Here is an 18,989-nt window from a genome sequence, read left to right on the forward strand (position 1 = left end):
GAGTGGCTGGGATATGCTGTCTGACGTCATCCACCAGCCAGGACGTACGACCTACATACCTAGCATTACACTGGCACTGAAATTCATACACCATATTACATATTTCTGCAATCGGCAGAACATCTTTTTGGCTTGACGGCAGCATCCTGTTGACACATGCTGTCACAATGTTTCATCCTGCACTCAGTGGGACCCGTGTGATGACAAGGGACTGGCAGCCAACATAAATGGGAATCCAAAAGTCTTCTATAGGCATATCAACAGTAAAAGATGGTAATAGGAGGTGTGGGGCCGATTAGGCACCAAAAAAGGGATTTACACATGGAGGCAGGGTTTTTAGAGATTGCTTAATCTCTAACAATCAAACCGCCCAGGCTTCTTGTCAGGCAGACTTCAGAACAGGTCCCCATGACCCCCTATTCATTTTATTCTAAAATAAAGACATAAGCCAGAATTTTACGCCCCGTGGGCAGGCACATGCCTGACCCCTCTGGCCGCCAAATAGCGTGAGATGATGTCGGGCGAGCATCCTGATGCCATCGCGCACTCGCGCAATATCTCGCTCGGCGGGCACACTCCGCAGTTGGAAGTGTGCCCGTCAACAATTAATCGGGCAATTAAGCCCATTAAGGAAGCAACTGAAAGCGATTGTTTTTTTTGTGGCCCGTCCACTTTTACAGCTGGTGGAAGGGCCAGTCGGCCTTCACATTTTCACTCAAACTCAATCCAGGGCGGGATGAAATCTCCATGGGGAAATAAAATGAAGGGAGATATCTGGGGACTGGTTTTTCAGGAGGTATGATTTCAGATGCTTGATTGTGATTCATGGGCATATTGAGCAGCGTTTTAGCTGTTTTGTTTATTCTGTGGAGGTCTGCAGCTCCCTGGGGCAACTGTCTGCCTTCAGGGAGCTGACTGGAAGCGGTCAGCAGCAGCCGTGGTGACATAAGTGCTCACCCTCTCCCCTCTCCCCTCCCCACCCCACTGGCGGTGCTGAGCCTTTCTCACGCCGTTAAACGGCCAGCCGGAGCGGAGCCATGGCCAGAGGCCCAACGCTGCCAGGGGCCCGTTTCCCGTCTGCTCCCGGAACTGCTGATCACGTGTGCCCAATGAGAGAAAAATCCGGGCCACGCTTCCAAAACATAGCAATCTTCTAAACCTCACAATTGTAACAATAGAGCCAACAACACTCACATCCCCAAAATGAAGAAAAATACTTACAATTTTTTTCTCTCCACCCCACCACCCCCCCCCCCCCCCCCTCCAAAAGTCCGCACTGCACATATCCCACAACTCCTGGCAAGAACTCCGCCTCCACTAATCTCCAGGAGGGTGGCGACAGGAACTGGATGCTAGCCCTCACCGTTAATGAGCGGCCTGGGGTGATTCTGTGCACGTTATACGTGCCCAGCGGACTCAGAGCTAAGTGACTGGATGGTTTATTGTTAACTGCCTGGCGCAGTCTGTGGATGCTGATGGTGTTTGTCCTGTCACTTGGTGCAACACATCTTTTCTTCTCCGCCGATGCTGCCGGACCTGCTGAGTTTTTCCAGGTAATTCTGTTTTTGTTTTGGATTTCCAGCATCCGCAGTTTTTTTGTTTTTACTTCTGATCAGTAGATGGCAGCAGCAGATCAGATCTGCCTGTGACACCTCATTGTGGCCATGAGCAGAGGATGTTAAGTCATCAAGCTTTTTCCTTTTTCACGCCCTTTAAGAACCCTGCTATGCATCCTTACTGGGGTAATATTTTAGAATCGGCAGTGCCGCACCGGCTTAGCCTTCTCCGAATGGAGCCTGAGCAGCGAGGGACTGCTTCACACTTTTGGCCCAGGGGGAACTGTAATCTGGACAGGAAGTATGAGTGGCTAAGCAGTCAGTTTACCATTCCAGCTAACAGCAAGAATCATCCATGACATCAGCAGGCCACTGGGCAACATGAGGCATCACAGCCAAGCCTGCCTTGCTCGTGGTCGGACATACAGGCTGTGCAGAATGGGCTGGGGCTCTGATTTGATATTCGCTAGTTTGATACAAGGTCACTGTCGCCTTCACTGATTCTGGCTCAAACAACAACCGGCCTCCTGCTATCAGACCCAATACTGCAATATTACAGGGGTTGGGGGGGGATATCAGCCAAGGCCAGGCAGTGACTACCCCAGTGAGAGTCAGCACCTTCAAGAGAGGAGGGGAGTGGGGTCCATGGAACTGTACCCCAGTGAGAGTCAGCACCTTCAGGAGGAGGGGAGTGGGGTCCATGGAACTGTACCCCAGTGAGAGTCAGCACCTTCAGGAGGGGAGTGGGGTCCATGAAACTGTACCCCAGTGAGAGTCAGCACCTTCAGAAGAGGAGTGGGGTCCATGGAACTGGACCCCAGTGAGAGTCAGCACCTTCAGAAGAGGAGTGGGGTCCATGGAACTGGACCCCTGTGAGAGCACCTTCAGGAGAGGAGGGGAGTGGGGTCCATGGAACTGTACCCCAGTGAGAGTCAGCGCCTTCAGGAGGGGAGTGGGGTCCATGGAACTGTACCCTAGTGAGAGTCAGCACCTTCAGGAGGGGAGTGGGGTCCATGGAACTGTACCCCAGTGACAGTCAGCACCTTCAGAAGGGGAGTGGGGTCCATGGAACTGTGTCCCAGTGAGAGTCAGCACCTTCAGAAGAGGAGTGGGGTCCATGGAACTGGACCTCAGTGAGAGTCAGCACCTTCAGAAGGGGAGTGGGGTCCATGGAACTGTACCCCAGTGAGAGTCAGCACCTTCAGGAGAGGAGGGGAGTGGGGTTCAGGGAACTGTACCCCAGTGAGAGTCAGCACCTTTAGGAGGGGAAGGGATTGGGATCCATGGAACTGTACCCCAATGAGATTCAGCACCTTCAAGAGAGGAGTGGAGTGAGGTCCATGGAACTGGACCCCAGTGAGAGTCAGCACCTTCAGAAGGGGAGTGGGGTCCATGGAACTGTACCCCAGTGAGAGTCAGTGCCTTCAGAAGGGGAGTGGGGTCCATGGAACTGTACCCCAGTGACAGTCAGCACCTTCAGAAGGGGAGTGAGGTCCATGGAACTGTGTCCCAGTGAGAGTCAGCACATTCAGAAGAGGAGTGGGGTCCATGCAACTGGACCCCAGTGAGAGTCAGCACCTTCAGAAGGGGAGTGGGGTCCATGGAACTGTACCCCAGTGAGAGTCAGTGCCTTCAGAAGGGGAGTGGTGTCCATGGAACTGTACCCCAGTGACAGTCAGCACCTTCAGAAAGGGAGTGGGGTCCATGGAACTGTACCCCAGTGAGAGTCAGTGCCTTCAGAAGGGGAGTGGGGTCCATGGAACTGTACCCCAGTGACAGTCAGCACCTTCAGAAGGGGAGTGGGGTCCATGGAACTGTGTCCCAGTGAGAGTCAGCACCTTCAGAAGAGGAGTGGGGTCCATGGAACTGGACCTCAGTGAGAGTCAGCACCTTCAGAAGGGGAGTGGGGTCCATGGAACTGTGTCCCAGTGAGAGTCAGCACCTTCAGAAGAGGAGTGGGGTCCATGGAACTGTACCCCAGTGAGAGTCAGTGCCTTCAGAAGGGGAGTGGTGTCCATGGAACTGTACCCGAGTGACAGTCAGCACCTTCAGAAAGGGAGTGGGGTCCATGGAACTGTACCCCAGTGAGAGTCAGTGCCTTCAGAAGGGGAGTGGGGTCCATGGAACTGTACCCCAGTGACAGTCAGCACCTTCAGAAGGGGAGTGGGGTCCATGGAACTGTGTCCCAGTGAGAGTCAGCACCTTCAGAAGAGGAGTGGGGTCCATGGAACTGGACCTCAGTGAGAGTCAGCACCTTCAGAAGAGGAGTGGGGTCCATGGAACTGGACCTCAGTGAGAGTCAGCACCTTCAGAAGGGGAGTGGGGTCCATGGAACTGTACCCCAGTGAGAGTCAGCACCGTCAGAAGGGGAGTGGGGTCCATTGAACTGTACCCCAGTGACAGTCAGCACCTTCAGAAGGGGAGTGGGGTCCATGGAACTGTGTCCCAGTGAGAGTCAGCACCTTCAGGAGAGGAGGGGAGTGGAGAGAAACCAGCCTTCTAATGTTGAAATGGAAATTGACTGGGAGTCCTGTTTTCCTCATTGACTTAAAGGTTAAAAGCTTTCCTTGGTGAAAGAACTACTGCTGTTCATAGGACATCAACAAATCCTTAAAGCTCATCACAAGACTGAGCAGGAGATTTTGTGCAGCAGGTTTTTGTTTCAATGTGTTTTTGCTTTGCGTGTTCAGCTGGCAGAGACTGACGATTTGTCAACTTTCACTATTATTCTGCAACCAGACATCCTCCGCTGTGTGAAATTGGCCTGACTTTAGCACTTTTATTACACTAATAAGTTTGCTCTTAGCAACAAAAGCAACGCTGTCAATTTCCTAGGGATGTGAAATTGTAAGCCCAGGGGAATTAAAATTGTCACGCTTTCAATGAATACTTTTCATAACTGAGGTATTGCTGGAAGATTGCCAGCCCTCAGGAATACCTGAGTATCAAGCATGGATTGAGGAAGTGGCCATGCTGGTGCCAGGGCGGCATGGGGTACCTGTCACTGTGCAGGGGTAGAGCATGAGGAAGCAGTCTCCTATGCTAGTTGGTGTCTTACTCCTGTTAAATCCATCAATGTTCGATAGCAATCCTTGCAAAAAAATAACAGGGATTCACATAATCAAGCAAGTAACTAACTATCTGAGCGTAACAGGTGAAATTTCACCTCTATGTATTTCCAGTTTGAGAAGGTATCGGGATTAGGTCTCAATATTGATTTACGAAGCATGGACTTGAATATGCAGTGGCCATCTCGATAAACTCAGCCTACATAGCACAGGAACCACATTAACCTCCTTACTCACAGACATTTTATAGTGACTCACAGGACTGGTGAAATTTTAGCTGCTGCTTATAACTCATGATTCAACAATTATTTCCCAATTATCATTTTAGATTTCCATAGCTAGACTTTTACTTATAAGTAAAATTGTGTGAGATCTCATATATTGTGGTAGGGAAATCTGAATGACAACTGGAATTGTACCCCAGTGAGAGTCAGCACCTTCAGGAGGGGAGTGGGGTCCATGGAATTGTATCCCAGTGAGAGTCAGCACCTTCAGGAGAGGAGGGGAGTGGGATCCATGGAACTGTACCCCAGTGAGAGTCAGCACCTTCAGGAGAGGAGGGGAGTGGGATCCATGGAACTGTACCCCAGTGAGAGTAGCACCTTCAGGAGGGGAGGGGAGTGGGGTCCATGGAACTGTACCTCAGTGAGAGTCAGCACCTTCAGGAGGGGAGGGAAGTGAGGTCCATGGAACTGTACCCCATTGAGAGTCAGCACCTTCAGGAGGAGACCAATACTGTATCTTTCTTTGAAAGGGGCGTTGAGAGGGAATCTTTTTCTTTTCCGCTTAGTCAAATGAGAAACCGATTTATATGGGAGTTTTTTGTTTGTCAGACTGGTGAATTAGTCATTCACAGATACTTGACCCACTGCTGTTGTGAAGTCACTTTGATGACGTTATGGCAATTGGTAGAAACAGTGGGGCTGATGAAGGAGTAGATATCTTCCTGTGGATGTATTAACTCCACCTGCTCCCCTTGTACAAAATGCTAGAACAGGCTTTGATATTCCTTTCCCCATCGCAGCCTGGCCCATCAACACATCATTCTCTATGTTACCTCCTCCGTTGGTGAGACAGAATTTGGTCTGTTGCATTGATATGATGTCATCCACAACCTCTGGATGTTGCAAAACACTTTGCAACCAATTCAATGATAATGTAAACGTTACAGGAAGAATATCAACCACTCTGTGCACTGCTAGGTCCCATCAACAATCATGGTCTATTACCACACCATCGGTTTTACTAATGTTTTCAAGGGGCAATTCCCCAGACACAAGAAGGACCCCCCCCCCCCACCCCCACTCTTCATTCAATCGTGTCACAGGATCTTTTAAGTCATCTTGAGAGGGCAGATTGGGCCACAGTTTAATACCTCATCCACACGACAGCCCCTCTGACAGCGCAGCGCCCCCTCAGCACTGACCCTCTGGCAGCGCAGCGCCCCCTCAGCACTGACCCTCTGGCAGCGCAGCGCCCCCTCAGCACTGACCCTCTGGCAGCGCAGCGCCCCCTCAGCACTGACCCTCTGACAGTGCAGCGCTCGCTCAGCGCTGTGGTGAACTGTCAGCCTGGGATATGTGCTCAGATCGCTGGAGAGGGCCTTGAACCCATGCCCATGACTCAGGCACAACAATGCTATCAATGAGCGAAAGTTGACAGAACGCTCTGTGGTCGTGGGTTCAGTCCTCACCGAGGCTGTGTCGATGCTGTAATCTGAGACAAGTCACTGATTTATTTGGTAACTGTATCTCTGCAACATTGTCTGTCAGGCAATGTTTTCTATGGCTGAAAGAGACTCCAGACCTTTTAAGCTATTTTTCTCTTTGATGCTAATGGAGTCCTGATCCAGTTCAATGTCCTGCATGGGAATGATAAAGGAAGTATTTTGGAAGTGAAATTCTGCTTGTGAATGTACTGGACATGATGGCAGACCTGTATTACCAGTGTGTGTGTGTGTGTGTGTGACAATCAGTGTAAAGTCATAGAGCAAACGCCTGGCAATTGATTTAATATCAGCCGGAGTTTAAAATCAATGAGGACCTTTAAAAAGCCGCGATTGAACCAAAGGTGCGTAGAAAATAACAGTATGAAAAGTGATTCTTTATAATTCAGCAAAGTCCGGAGATTAAAAAAAAGCTGTGTGTTGCGGAAAGTAAGATTAGTGGACTTGATGATCCCTCTCGGCTTGTCTTTGCCAGCTGCTGATGTATATATTTTATTTCTGATTCTTATGCAATGCAGCAGGTCCCCCTCGCCTTGTTTTTGCACAAGTCTCAGGCACCTACCGAACTGGGTGGGGGGGCGGTGTGGAGGAGGAATGGAAATTTCCCCCAAGTCCCTGCGTCCAATGATGGTTATTGCATGAGGCGGATCACGAAGAAATCACGTTTCCCTGGCACCAATGAGCGTCCTCAAGGGGGGCAGGCTCCACATTATAAATGTCTGCCCCTCGCCCAACCCCCTCTCTGTAAAGTCCAGGCTGAATGAAAAATCTGCTACAGTTCGAAGCACAGCAGCTGCGGAGCAGCGAGAGAGAAGTACACAATATCTACAGAGAATTCTCAAGGTACTGAACAGGACCAGCACTGTGCAACAAACCAGGCAACCCTGAAAGCAAGGGACAGGAGTGCTGCATACTAAACATGTTTGCTGAGTTCGTCTTATTACTGCCTTGTCTTTCAGGCTGTGGTCGCTTTTTTTTTTGTTTTTCTTACGGAGTTTGCAGCTTGTCTTTAGGTCCCCGTGTGTGTGTTGTTGTTGCTGCATTTCTTTCTCCTCCTCGGTCAGCAGCTCCCGGCGATGAAGTAAAAAGAAAATGTATTTATAATAATTGGGCATTTTGTTTTGTAGTCTATTTTTGGTGGAGGATGCGGATCTCTCGCTGTTTGCTGTTTCTGGTAAAAAAATGCGGCAATATCAAGCCGACGATTTGGCGGAGCCTACATGTAGGTTAACGAGTAGGGTTTAGGAGTTGTTGAGGATGGATGGATGGACGGATGGGGGAGGGGGATTCGGAGGAGGGGTGGGTGGGTTTGGGATTTTGCATGTTGCTGATTTGCATGTCGGGGGTGATCAGTGTCGGCAGGAATTGGGGGTGGGGGTGTTGCATGTTGTGAAGAGAGGGGAGGGAGCTATTTGATCAGAATGTACCCAGGGGCTGGTTTGCATGCTGGGCTTTAATCCATGTGGTGGTGGTGATGATGGTGATGGTGGTTATAAAGGGCTGGTTCTGCATGGCTCTCGCTCAGGGTTGCTGCCGGAGTTTGCATGCCCAGGGCTGGTTTCCACGCTCCCCAATGAGCCGCTCTGCCATGTGCAGGGCTGGAGGGCGCCAGCTCCTGGTCCCCCCACAATCTCCCACAACACACATCTGCACCTCTGTAAGTCGACATCACTGTTTTACTGAATCTATCCAGTGTGTGGTGGGGGTCCACATAACACCGATTTACACCCGCCGTGTAATTCATTATGTTCCACATTCAAAAGCCCCGCAGAATCTCTGCAGTTGGGGGCACCAGGAAGAGGGGAGGGGGAGAGGGGTGAAGCAATACATTGGACTTGCAAAATTTATGTCACTTCTCTTTTATTTTGCACCTCCTGTTTTTATTTTGGATTCAGCTCCGCAGAATTTGTGAACCTGGGGCTGGAAATTTTCATTTCGTTTCCACTTTTCTCTCTCCGTCCCGTTTCTTCTCAAATGGACATTCTATTGGGATTCTCTTTTTCCCCAGGTTGGGCTTTTATTTTATATTTGAGGAACAAGCAAACGCCGGCTAGATGTCTCAGCCCCTGTCCCTGGAGCATTGCAGTTTAAGATTGGTTTCTGTGTGTGTTGTCTGTATGTCTCTGCGCGCGGTTTTCATTTTCTTTTGCAATTGCACTGAGTGCCATGTGGCAACTGCTGGTTAATGTCCTCCATTTCTTTGCTGCTTTTTCTTTCTCAACCCCTCCATCCCCCTCCCCCCCGGCTTTCCCAGACGTACAAAATGGCCACTTCAGCCAGCGCCAATCTCAGCAAAATCGTCAAGAACAACTACATGGAGCTGCCCCTGGATGGCAAGATTCAGGCTATGTACATCTGGGTCGATGGCACGGGAGAGGCGGTCCGCTGCAAGACCAAAACACTGGATAAGGAGCCCAAGACCATTTCAGGTATGTGCAGCCCTAATGCCTGACTGGCTGGCTGGCTGGCTGGGGAAATTCCACCAGCTCTCACTAAAAGCATTAGTAACTTCACTAACGCAGAGTAATAAAACATGGACCTGCTGTTTGGATCCTGGATTGAAGTCTACAAATCCTGGAATGCAAAGTTCATGAAATAAAAAGTAACTGTTAATCCGGTCATTAGACAGTGGTCATGAAAGCCGAGGTAGTTTTTAATCTTTTGCCCTCCAAATTCCATTTGCCCAGTGATTTGACCTTTTTTTTTTGGAAAATGGCTTTTTGACTGATGCCCTTGAGTTTGTTTTCTTTGTGGTTTTTCTTTTTTTTTGTGCCAATTTTCACTTTGTCCAAGCAATCATCTTCATGTGAATGTTAGCAGGCTATTTAACTACAAGGGGCATTACCACTTCCAAGTCTGGTGCTCTCCTTCCTCCCTGATCTCCATTGAGGTGCACTTTCTCCAGTAACTTACTGGGTAAGTGATCAAGAACAGGAACCTTGTCTGCCAACCTTTTTTGCTCTTCCCAAGTCCTCTGTGCTGAGCTGGTAGACACATCGTTCTGCAAAAGCCTCTTGATACCTGGCTGTTGTGCATGCATGGCTTAATAACTGAGCTGTTCTGATATAAACATCAGGGAAACATCTGGGAGGGAGGTCAAGCACAAACTAATTTAAATCTTTAGCTCTATACTTTAGTCCGATGTATCAGAGTTAAGTCTTCAAGGCAAAATGAGTGAAGCTTAACAGCCTTACTAACATTGTGCAGTATGATCACTGACATTTTAAACTTGGCTGTTCTGCACAATCTAGCCTGGGTACAATATCACCTCCCATCCATGTAACTGCTGCTGTTGCCATGGTGATTATTATCACAGTTCTAGTCCTATCTAAACTGGTAACGAATGCGCTGTTAGTATAAAACTAAGCATTTCAAATTATTTTCATGTAACACAATTTTGTGAATTGTAATTATTTCCACTGCTGTAGTACATGGCTGGGGGCCTGTGGGGAGACAGTGTGATTTTTGGCATTGTCTGCTTTAGCGACCTGATTCCAGGCATTGGCCTGCCTCAAAAGTTCATTGATGTGGGGAGGCTTAATTGTTTGTATGAGGTTTGCAATTAAGATGCATGAATCTTACTAATTTTCTCCATGTCATGGAATGAAATTGAGCTTCAAAAGCAAAATAGCTGTCTGTTGGCCCCAGATTTCTCCATGATCGCTGAAGCAATGCTAGTTGCTCCTCATGAATTAGCTTTGGTGCTTGTGTGATTTTCTTTGAGTTGGGAGGGCTCTTCTTGACCCTGTTTTCGCGTTTAGTTATTTTGAAGCTTTGTTTATCCTCTTCCAGAACTCCCAGAATGGAATTTTGATGGCTCAAGTACATATCAGTCGGAGGGGTCCAACAGCGACATGTACCTCATCCCGTCTGCCATGTTTCGGGATCCTTTCCGTAAGGATCCGAACAAGCTCGTCCTCTGTGAAGTCCTCAAGTATAACAGGAAGCCAGCAGGTACATGTTGAGCATTGTCTTCACTTAGAAGCTGAAGCAGCACTGAAGAGAAATTCAAAGAATCATACAGTTCAGGGCATTGACTTGTATTTATATAGTAGCTCTGATATAAGAAAGCAACATGGAAGCATTATAAAGCACAATTTGTCACCAAGCCACATAAGGAGATATTAGGGCAATGGCCAAAAATATGGGAGAACTATTGGGGTTTAAGGAGTGTCTTATAGGGGGAGAGGATTAGGGAGGGTTTTCCAGACCTTGGGACTGAGGCACAGCCACCAAGAGCGGAATGATTAAAATCAGTAATGTTTATAGATGAGACCCTCCCAGCTTCTTCGGTCTTCATGTAAATAAAGATCCCCACCCCTGATGTCATTCTGGTAAATCTCTGCACCCTCTCCAAGGCCTTGTAGAAATTTTCCATCCCAAACTGGTCAGCCGCATTGTCCTGCCGTAGCTTTGAGTGAAATTACTAACCCAGGACAGTTTTGTGCAGCTGGTACATACCCACTTGTCGACTGTCTCAGTTAGCCCCAGAAGACCATTGCAACCTATTTGCCATTCATTTTGCTGCTTAGTAGTGAGTGTTCCATATGCAAATCTTAGGCATTACCTGACCAAGATTTTGAACCAAATTGTCCAAAGGATACCCAACACTTGCAGAGAAGTTTTGCATGTGAATCTCTTGGTGGGAGTGTGTGTGTGGAATTAGGTGTCCGCATTGACTGGGATACATTTGAACCAAAGAGCTCATTCATTAAACTAATGTGTACCCATTTTGTTTCAGTTTGTCAAAGTGTGCATCAATGGAATTACTTGTTTCCTGTAGAGGGGAAGTTGATCACTAACTTGGATGATACAAACTTTTTGTTTCTACAGAAAGTAACCTTAGAAACTCATGCCAGAGAATAATGTCCATGGTGGCAGATGAACATCCATGGTTTGGAATGGAACAAGAGTACACGTTGCTGGGAACAGATGGACATCCCTTCGGATGGCCTTCCAATGGGTTTCCTGGACCACAAGGTGCAGTATCCCTTCCATATTCACATTTCCTTTCGATCCTGAGCAAGAATGTCTGGAAGATGCTACAGTTAGCAATAAGACTTCAAATGAGCTACAATTGCAACATGCAAGTTATTTTAGGCATTTGAATCTACTCAATAGAGGGAGCAAAGATGAAAGGGCGGAGAGAATAAATGGTAACTCAGTCTAGTAACTGCTGTAGAAAACAAGTGGCTATTCTGTCTTTGGAGAATACTTGGAAGCCAATACGAATCCATCTCTGAGCAGTTGGAGCAATCTTTAGAGTATCATAGAATGCTAAATTGTGCGAAGGTGACATTGAAAGATATTTTGGTGTTGGGTGGTCTTAAGGGAAGTCTGCTTATTTCTTCCCGTGACTATTTTTGGTAGGACAGAATTTGAATATTGTTACTAATTTTCTGGTGAAATCTGTAATTAATGGGGTTACTATTTTCCCTCTAGGGCCTTATTACTGTGGAGTTGGTGCAGACAAAGCTTATGGTCGAGATATTGTGGAGGCTCATTATCGGGCTTGTCTGTATGCTGGAATTCATATCTCTGGTACCAATGCTGAAGTGATGGCTTCTCAGGTAAGAGAAAGGTGTGGGGTTGCAGTTTGGATTCCTATTACATTTGTGAGCTGCAATTTTAAGTGGTGCCATCTCCTTAGGTCCAGCAGTGGTGCCAGAGGACTGGAGGATTGCAAATATTACTACCCTTGCAGACCAATCAGTTTTGGTAGTGAGGGGGCTTTTAGAAAAAAGTAATCCAGGAGAGAATTAACAACCACTTTGACTACTGAGAACTATTAAAGCAGAACCAATATGGAATTGAGAGCAAGTTGTGTTCGACTAACCCGATTGTTTTTTTTGAGGTAACAGAATGGTCAGGAGGGGCAGTGCAGTTGATGCTCTGCATATGGACATTCAAAAGACATTTGATAATTTTGTTATCAAAACTCCATGGGATAAAAGGGGTAGTAGCAGCATGTGTACAAAGCAGGCGAAGAGATAGGAAACAGATTAATGGAAACCTGAAATAAAAAGTGGAAAATGCTGGAAAATTGCAGCAGTCCTGGCAATCTCTGAAGAGAGAGACAGTTAACATCTTGCGTCTGTATGACTTCTTCAGTGATAAGAAACAGAATTGCGGTGAGCTGCTTTTCAGACTAGAGGGAGGTATTACCCAGAGTTCAGTATTAAGACCATTGCTGTTTTTGATAAATGTTAATGACTTGGGGGTACAGAGCACAGCTTCATAATTTGGAGATAGCACAAAATTTGCAAGTATAGTGAACAACAAGGAAGGCAGGAACAGTCTTGAAGCGGTCATGGACAGACTGCTGGATTGGGTTAACAGGTGGCAGGTGGAGTTCAATGTAGAAAAGCGAAGTGATGTATTTTGGTAGGAGGAATGAGTAGATGGTATAATTTTTTTGTGGGAAGAGCAAGATCAGGTATTTGCAAAGGTCTATGGAGGTGGTAGGACATGTTAACAAGGCACCTGGGGTCTTGAACTTTATAAACAGAAGCTTTGGGAGGTTATTCTAAACCAGTAGAGAACACTGCTTCGGTCCCAACTTAGAACATTGTGTCCAATCCTGGGCATCTCACTTTCAGAAGAGGTGAAGGCTTTGGAGAGGGTACAGAAGAGATTTATTAGAAGGGTTCTAGGTGCTAATAGATTACAGTTACACAGACTGGGAAGCTGAGGTTAACCACCTTGGAACAGAGAAGGCCAAGAGGAGATTTGATTGAGGCACTTAAAATCATGAATGTTTCAGATGGAATATAGAAAGAGAAACTGTTTCCAATGACAAGGGTCGTTAACCTGAGAAACCTGGTTTAAGGTAATTATCGATAGAAGATATCCTGTGAAAAATCTTTCTGTGCAATGCCAGGTTAGGATTTGGAATGCACTGCCTGAAAGGCTGATGGATGCAGCCTTCCAAAGTAAATTGGCATAAATACTTTCAGGAGGTAAAATTGGGGATATGGTAAGGAGTGGGCAAGTGGGACTACCTGAATTGCTCTTTTAAAAGAGCTGATGTTGATCTGATGGCTGTGGCTTCCTTTTTTTTCTGTGACAATTCTATAGCTGAAAAGTGAAGTATTCAAGGATATGGAGTGTGACCAGGATCTAATTTCAATTTATTGGCCGGCTGGGGTCGGGCGGGAAATCAGTGCAGACTTCATGTGTTATGTGAACAAGGTTAACCTTTGACCATCCCTAACTGCCCTTGATGGGGCAGGTGGAATGTTTCTGTGCTAGATGGTCTGAAAGCGATGGCTGGGCAAGGTACCTGTTCAGACTGCAGATGTGGTCATTGTGAGGCCTGGTCAACTTCTGTCTTCAGGCTCATTAGAAAAAAAGCACAAGGCCTGCTAACTTTGTTTTGCTACAGCTAAGGATCCTTTTAAATACTACCAGTAATGCCCATCTCACACCTGGGCTGACTGCTCTTGGCAGGCTTGTGGAAATTTCAAGATTGAGATTGATTTTTTTTTTTAAATAAGACAATTAAGGGAGATGGAGTTGAGGTAGTTGAATGACAGAAGAGGTTCAATGGGCTGAATGTCCTGCTCCAGCTTTTAATGTAACTGGCAGTTCATACAGGTAGTGGACCTAATGGTGTCCAGGTCTTGACTACGTGATTTTGCAAAAACTAGTGAGATACTGCCTGCTTCTGCTGAGGGTTCGGGCCACTTGAAACAAGCTCCACTGGAAAGTCAATAGTGGGTGACGCATGGCTAGTTAGCTAGTCAATCCTTATGGTTATTTCAATCCTGATCATACTCATTTTTGTCTCATTTTTTTTTTTGAAAGGGATAATTGGGCAATAGAGAGACAAATCCCTCCATACTGTCATCCAATTTTAGGTTGAACACACAGCCAGGAATGTCACAGGCAGTGCAAATTCTCCCCCATAAGCAGGTTTTCTAGATAAACCTGGCTGTAATTTTTTTTTTTTACATACTGCAAAATAACATTCCAGCTTTGAGGGCTCTGCAGTGGCTTTGTTTACTTTTTGAACTAATCATTGGTTTCACCTTTACAGTGGGAGTACCAGATTGGACCTTGCGAGGGCATCAAGATGGGTGACCACTTGTGGATTTCGAGGTTTATTCTACACCGTGTGTGTGAGGACTTTGGTATCATTGCTAGCTTTGACCCGAAGCCCATTCCTGGCAACTGGAATGGTGCTGGGTGTCACACCAACTTTAGCACTAAATCTATGCGGGATGAGGGTGGATTGAAGTGAGTATCAAATATTACATCTAATGCTTCATATTAAAAATTGAAATTTGAAGTTGTCTGGCACCATTGATATTTTTGTGCCTATGGAATTGGGGAACGAGTGTTTTTTTTAACATACGTATACAATTTAGGAGCAGGCCATTCGGCCTCTTGAGCCTGCTCCATCGTTCAATAAGATCATGGCTGACCTGAACCTTTCACCCCCTTAATCCAAGAGCCTATCCAGCTCTGTCTTAAAAATATTCAGACTCTGCTTCCACCACCTTTTCAGGAAGAGTTCAAGAGACTTGCAACTGAGAGAAAAAACATTTCCCCTCTTATGCCTTAAATAAGCGACCCTTTATTTTGGGACCTCTAGTTCCAGTTTCTCCCACAAGAGGAAACATTCTCTCCACATCCACCCCTCAGGATCTTATAGGTTTCATTTAGGTTGCCTCTTACTCTTCTAAATTCCAGTGGATACAAACCTAACCTGTCCAGCCTTTCCTCATAAGACAACCCACCCATTCCTGGTATTAGTCTAGTACACTGCTTCCAACACATTTACATCATCCTTTAAATAAGGAAACCAGAACTGTACACACTACTCCAGATGTGGTGAATGAAAAAACCATATTTAAGGGACCACTTCCCTGGATTGTGGGCTATTGTAACCTGAATTACTTTGTGATTTGCTCTAGGACTGAGCAAACGGAATATGATTGAGAGGATAATAAATTATACTTGCAAAGTACTAATGCTCCCTGTTGATGGCAGCATTTGGGATACAATATGGGTGAGATGGGGAAAGAAAGGAATGTGGATCCAGCACAAAGTAATAAAACTGTTTTCCATTTTTTTAGATTCATTGAAGAATCAATTGAAAAACTGGGCAAGAGGCATCAATACCACATTCGTGCTTATGACCCTAAAGGAGGGTTGGACAATGCTAGGCGTTTGACAGGCCACCATGAAACATCAAATATCAATGAGTTCTCAGCGGGTGTTGCCAATCGAGGCGCCAGCATCCGAATCCCTCGATCTGTTGGCCAGGACAAGAAAGGTTACTTTGAAGACCGCCGTCCATCTGCTAACTGTGACCCTTATGCAGTCACAGAAGCATTGGTCCGTACGTGCCTACTGGGCGAGACTGGGGACAAGCCTGTTGAATACAACAAAAACTAATCCCAGTGCACTAATGGACCTAGCATTTGTAGCAGTGATACCTTTTTTGAAATGTGGGACCTTAAGGTCTCTACTCCTACACTGTACAGGTGCTAAAGGTGGGGGTGGCAAGGGGGGGGTGGTGAAGGTGGCGTCAGAAGAGTTTGGATTGTATTTCAGAGTATAATTTTTTTTTATCTGGAAAGTGAGGAACGATACTTGGGATAGGACAACAGACTGTTCTCTTATTTAGAACAGTTAACATTAACTCTTCAAGTTGACTGGTCAACTTCAGATGGACGATAACCTGTAACTTAATACAGTCAACATTGATATTAAAGCAGGGCTTTTTTATTAAAATGCAGCATTAATATCTTAGTCGGGTGACACATTTCTCATTTTACTAACTCTTGGATCTGTGCAGATCCACAAATATTACTAGTTCTGTAAACTACACAATTTCACTAACTTTTCATGGTAGTTTGCATTCTTTCCTGAGATATTCTGCAGTGACAGAAGAGTTGTTCTGTGAATGGCTGGTCTAGCACCAGGAAGGAACTTTGGTGACCATTGGTTGGGACTCTGACAAGTCCTGTAATTAAGTTGTGTTGAGAACCTACCTTCAAAAATGGGAAGTAGGGATGCTGCAAGATCAGATTGGATTTGTAACTAATGTACTGCATTCCTGTACAATTTAATCTTCACTTGGTATAGTCTGGCCTGCTAATTTACAGTGGTCTTGTCATTGTGATAGGGTCCAAGGGCAGCTTAAATAGATGCCTTTGTTTATTGTATATTACTTTAATGACTAAAACCCCTCAAGGAAGGTGTCCTTAAAAATCAAAAATGTTCAGCTAACCTCTAGGGAGTTTTGCAAATGTTTGTAAAAAAAAAAATCTGAGTTTTATGACACTAGCTGACTGGATTCTAATCTTTGGGGGAGAGCAGGAGGGGTTTGAAGAGAATGTGACTGGCCTTTCCTGTAATGAGTTACTGTTCACTTGTCACTTGACCTTTTCTACTCACACTATTTTAGGCATTGCAGGGAAAAGTTCAGTTGTAAATTTGTTTCCAAGTTTTATTTCTGTAGTCCCTGCCTAGGTACACTAACTGTGGAACTGGCCCCTCCCAGAACTACAATTTTGTGCAAAAGTTTCTGAAGCATGCTGTAAGCATTGATGTATTTTTTTTTACCGTATTTTGATGGTACAGATTTGTTTCAGGGTTCAAGTTTGCTGTAGACTTTTTTAAACTTTTAAACTAAGAAAACAAATAGAATCTTTTTAAATTGCTGTCTCACTCTGTCTTGTATTTTGAATTGTCATTGCTTAAAATTTGAGTAAAGTGGTTTTTACTCGATTGCTTTCCGTATGAAACAAACTCTGCAATACACGTGCTGGTTTGAGTGCTTCAAGATGTGGGAAGTTTGTGTCCTGTGTGCTGCCTGGCTGCAAAAGAAGCAATTTGTCTTCAGGGCCTCTTTCTCTAAAATAAACCGCCTATCTACAGTGTTGGATTTAAACAACTAACCCACGGCCTGGGTGAAATCATTTCAGAAGGCAGCTTATGCCAAAACCGTTGCTGGCACCAGTGCTCAACCTGCTGCACATTTGGTTAATCGAAGTGACTGCATAGGCTGATATTTCTCGATTAGCTGGTTTGTCTTAGTTACAAGTTGAGAGTTTCTCATTGAGGTCTTCATTTTCTCACCTGCCATTTCTGGTTTGTTTTCACCCCACCCCTCAAGAATATTTCCACCCAAATTCTCCCTTCAAATGACTTCCCCTTTAACCTGTCCTGTCACATCGCGTGGCACAAAGTGAGCAATAGCCAACTGGCTCTGTTTTTAATATGCCTAATTTTCCAATGATTTTGGTTATCTTTCATCTGTTACAGTGCTCAGCACCACGTACTATGAATAACTTGGGTTATCCATAGTGTGACTTTGCTGTACTTTGGCAAATTTGTTCAGTTTTTTTAAATTCTATATTGGACTACTGTTGAGTTGGCATTGCTTATCTCCTTCTATCTTGACTGGCTCTTTTGAACTTGAACTGCAGTCAGTACAACCCATAAACCAGTCACAATGCAGCATTCACTGATTTGGAGTTGGGTTGTTCAGGTTCATGTGGGTGACTATTAAAAAGCTATAAAACAGCTCACAAAATCCAAGCATGTTGGTGGAGGAGCACAAGATGTGGAAGAGAGCGTGATGTCCAAGTGGAGGTCCTGCATGCAGAATGGAAGGGTACCCCAATATCCAGAACTCTTACAACTCTCTATTGTGTGAGAAAGCAGCCTGAGCTTAAGTACGTGGCTGAAGACTGAGCATGAATATAACTAGCAGTCATATTTAGACTGACAGGAAGGGAGGTGTTAGCTGTAGTTCCTAACAGCCCTTTATGGCCAAGTGTTGCAGGTCATAATTGACAAAATAAACTAGTTGACATGGACCAATGCACCAAACCATTAACCAATAAGCATGCATGTGAAATACTGGAATTCACTGTGTAGGGATGTGAAAGGAAGCTGAAGGTAACAGATTTACCCAAGTATATACAAATTGTGCCATAATAACCTCTGAAATGCCACCGGTGAGATTCTACAAAACTAAGCCAGCCATGATCACAGGCTTAATGTTTCACTCCACAGTGCACTCTCAACACTGAACATCCATACAACAGATACAAGTGGCTACCTACACCACAGTGCAGACCCTTAATACTCTTGGAGGAGGGAGTGGCAGACATTACTCCACAGGGGGACTGTACATTGGAGGGCAAAGCTGGCAGAAGCAAATTGTGGGTTTTGTAGTAAGTATCTCTAACACCATATCAAACATACTTGAATGTGACTCGGGTACCAGGGAGGAGTGACTTTTTGGAGTGCATTACATTCTTGGTGCAACGCCAACAAACAAGGTGCCAGCTGGGTGCAATGGGCACTGGCTGCACTGCAGGAAAACGCCTATTCATAATATACCACTTCTTTTCCAGGAGTGACAAAACCCCAGCACTGAAGAATCTGACCCACTGGAGAACACATGACCTACATCGGGTTTGTTTTTGATCAGAAACCCATCGACTACTCGACAAAACCAACGCAGGAATCCACAAAGGTTCTGTTTCTGCTTGCCTGTTAGTGGGATTCCCTTGGATTTAAGTCTAGGATGATTGGATACTGATTGGTCACAACCACGATTTAATGACCAGTATACTCACACACTAAATGCAGACAGTGATAATAGTGGAAGTTAAG

At 45.7% G+C, this 18,989-nt stretch overlaps 1 protein-coding gene across 3 annotated transcripts; it reads left to right on the forward strand.

The window, feature by feature from the left end:
- Window positions 1-1,386: 1,386 nt before the first annotated feature.
- On the forward strand, window positions 1,387-17,090 carry LOC121288837 (glutamine synthetase, mitochondrial). Of its 3 annotated transcripts, none has more exons than XM_041207610.1 (8): window positions 1,387-1,553; window positions 7,478-7,572; window positions 8,605-8,779; window positions 10,143-10,304; window positions 11,184-11,330; window positions 11,793-11,920; window positions 14,389-14,588; window positions 15,431-17,090. In XM_041207610.1, the coding sequence occupies exons 2-8, from the start codon at window positions 7,495-7,497 to the stop codon at window positions 15,750-15,752; spliced, it is 1,212 nt and encodes a 403-aa protein (XP_041063544.1). In that variant the 5' UTR covers window positions 1,387-1,553; window positions 7,478-7,494; the 3' UTR covers window positions 15,753-17,090. The 3 variants fall into 3 exon arrangements, with proteins under 3 accessions (XP_041063544.1, XP_041063543.1, XP_041063545.1); XM_041207611.1 differs by lacking the exon at window positions 1,387-1,553 and adding an exon at window positions 7,085-7,193; XM_041207609.1 differs by lacking the exons at window positions 1,387-1,553; window positions 7,478-7,572 and adding an exon at window positions 6,968-7,193.
- The last annotated feature ends 1,899 nt before the right edge of the window (window positions 17,091-18,989 follow it).

Source organism: Carcharodon carcharias, chromosome 16 (assembly GCF_017639515.1).
Source record: "Carcharodon carcharias isolate sCarCar2 chromosome 16, sCarCar2.pri, whole genome shotgun sequence".
Classification (NCBI taxonomy): domain Eukaryota; kingdom Metazoa; phylum Chordata; class Chondrichthyes; order Lamniformes; family Lamnidae; genus Carcharodon; species Carcharodon carcharias.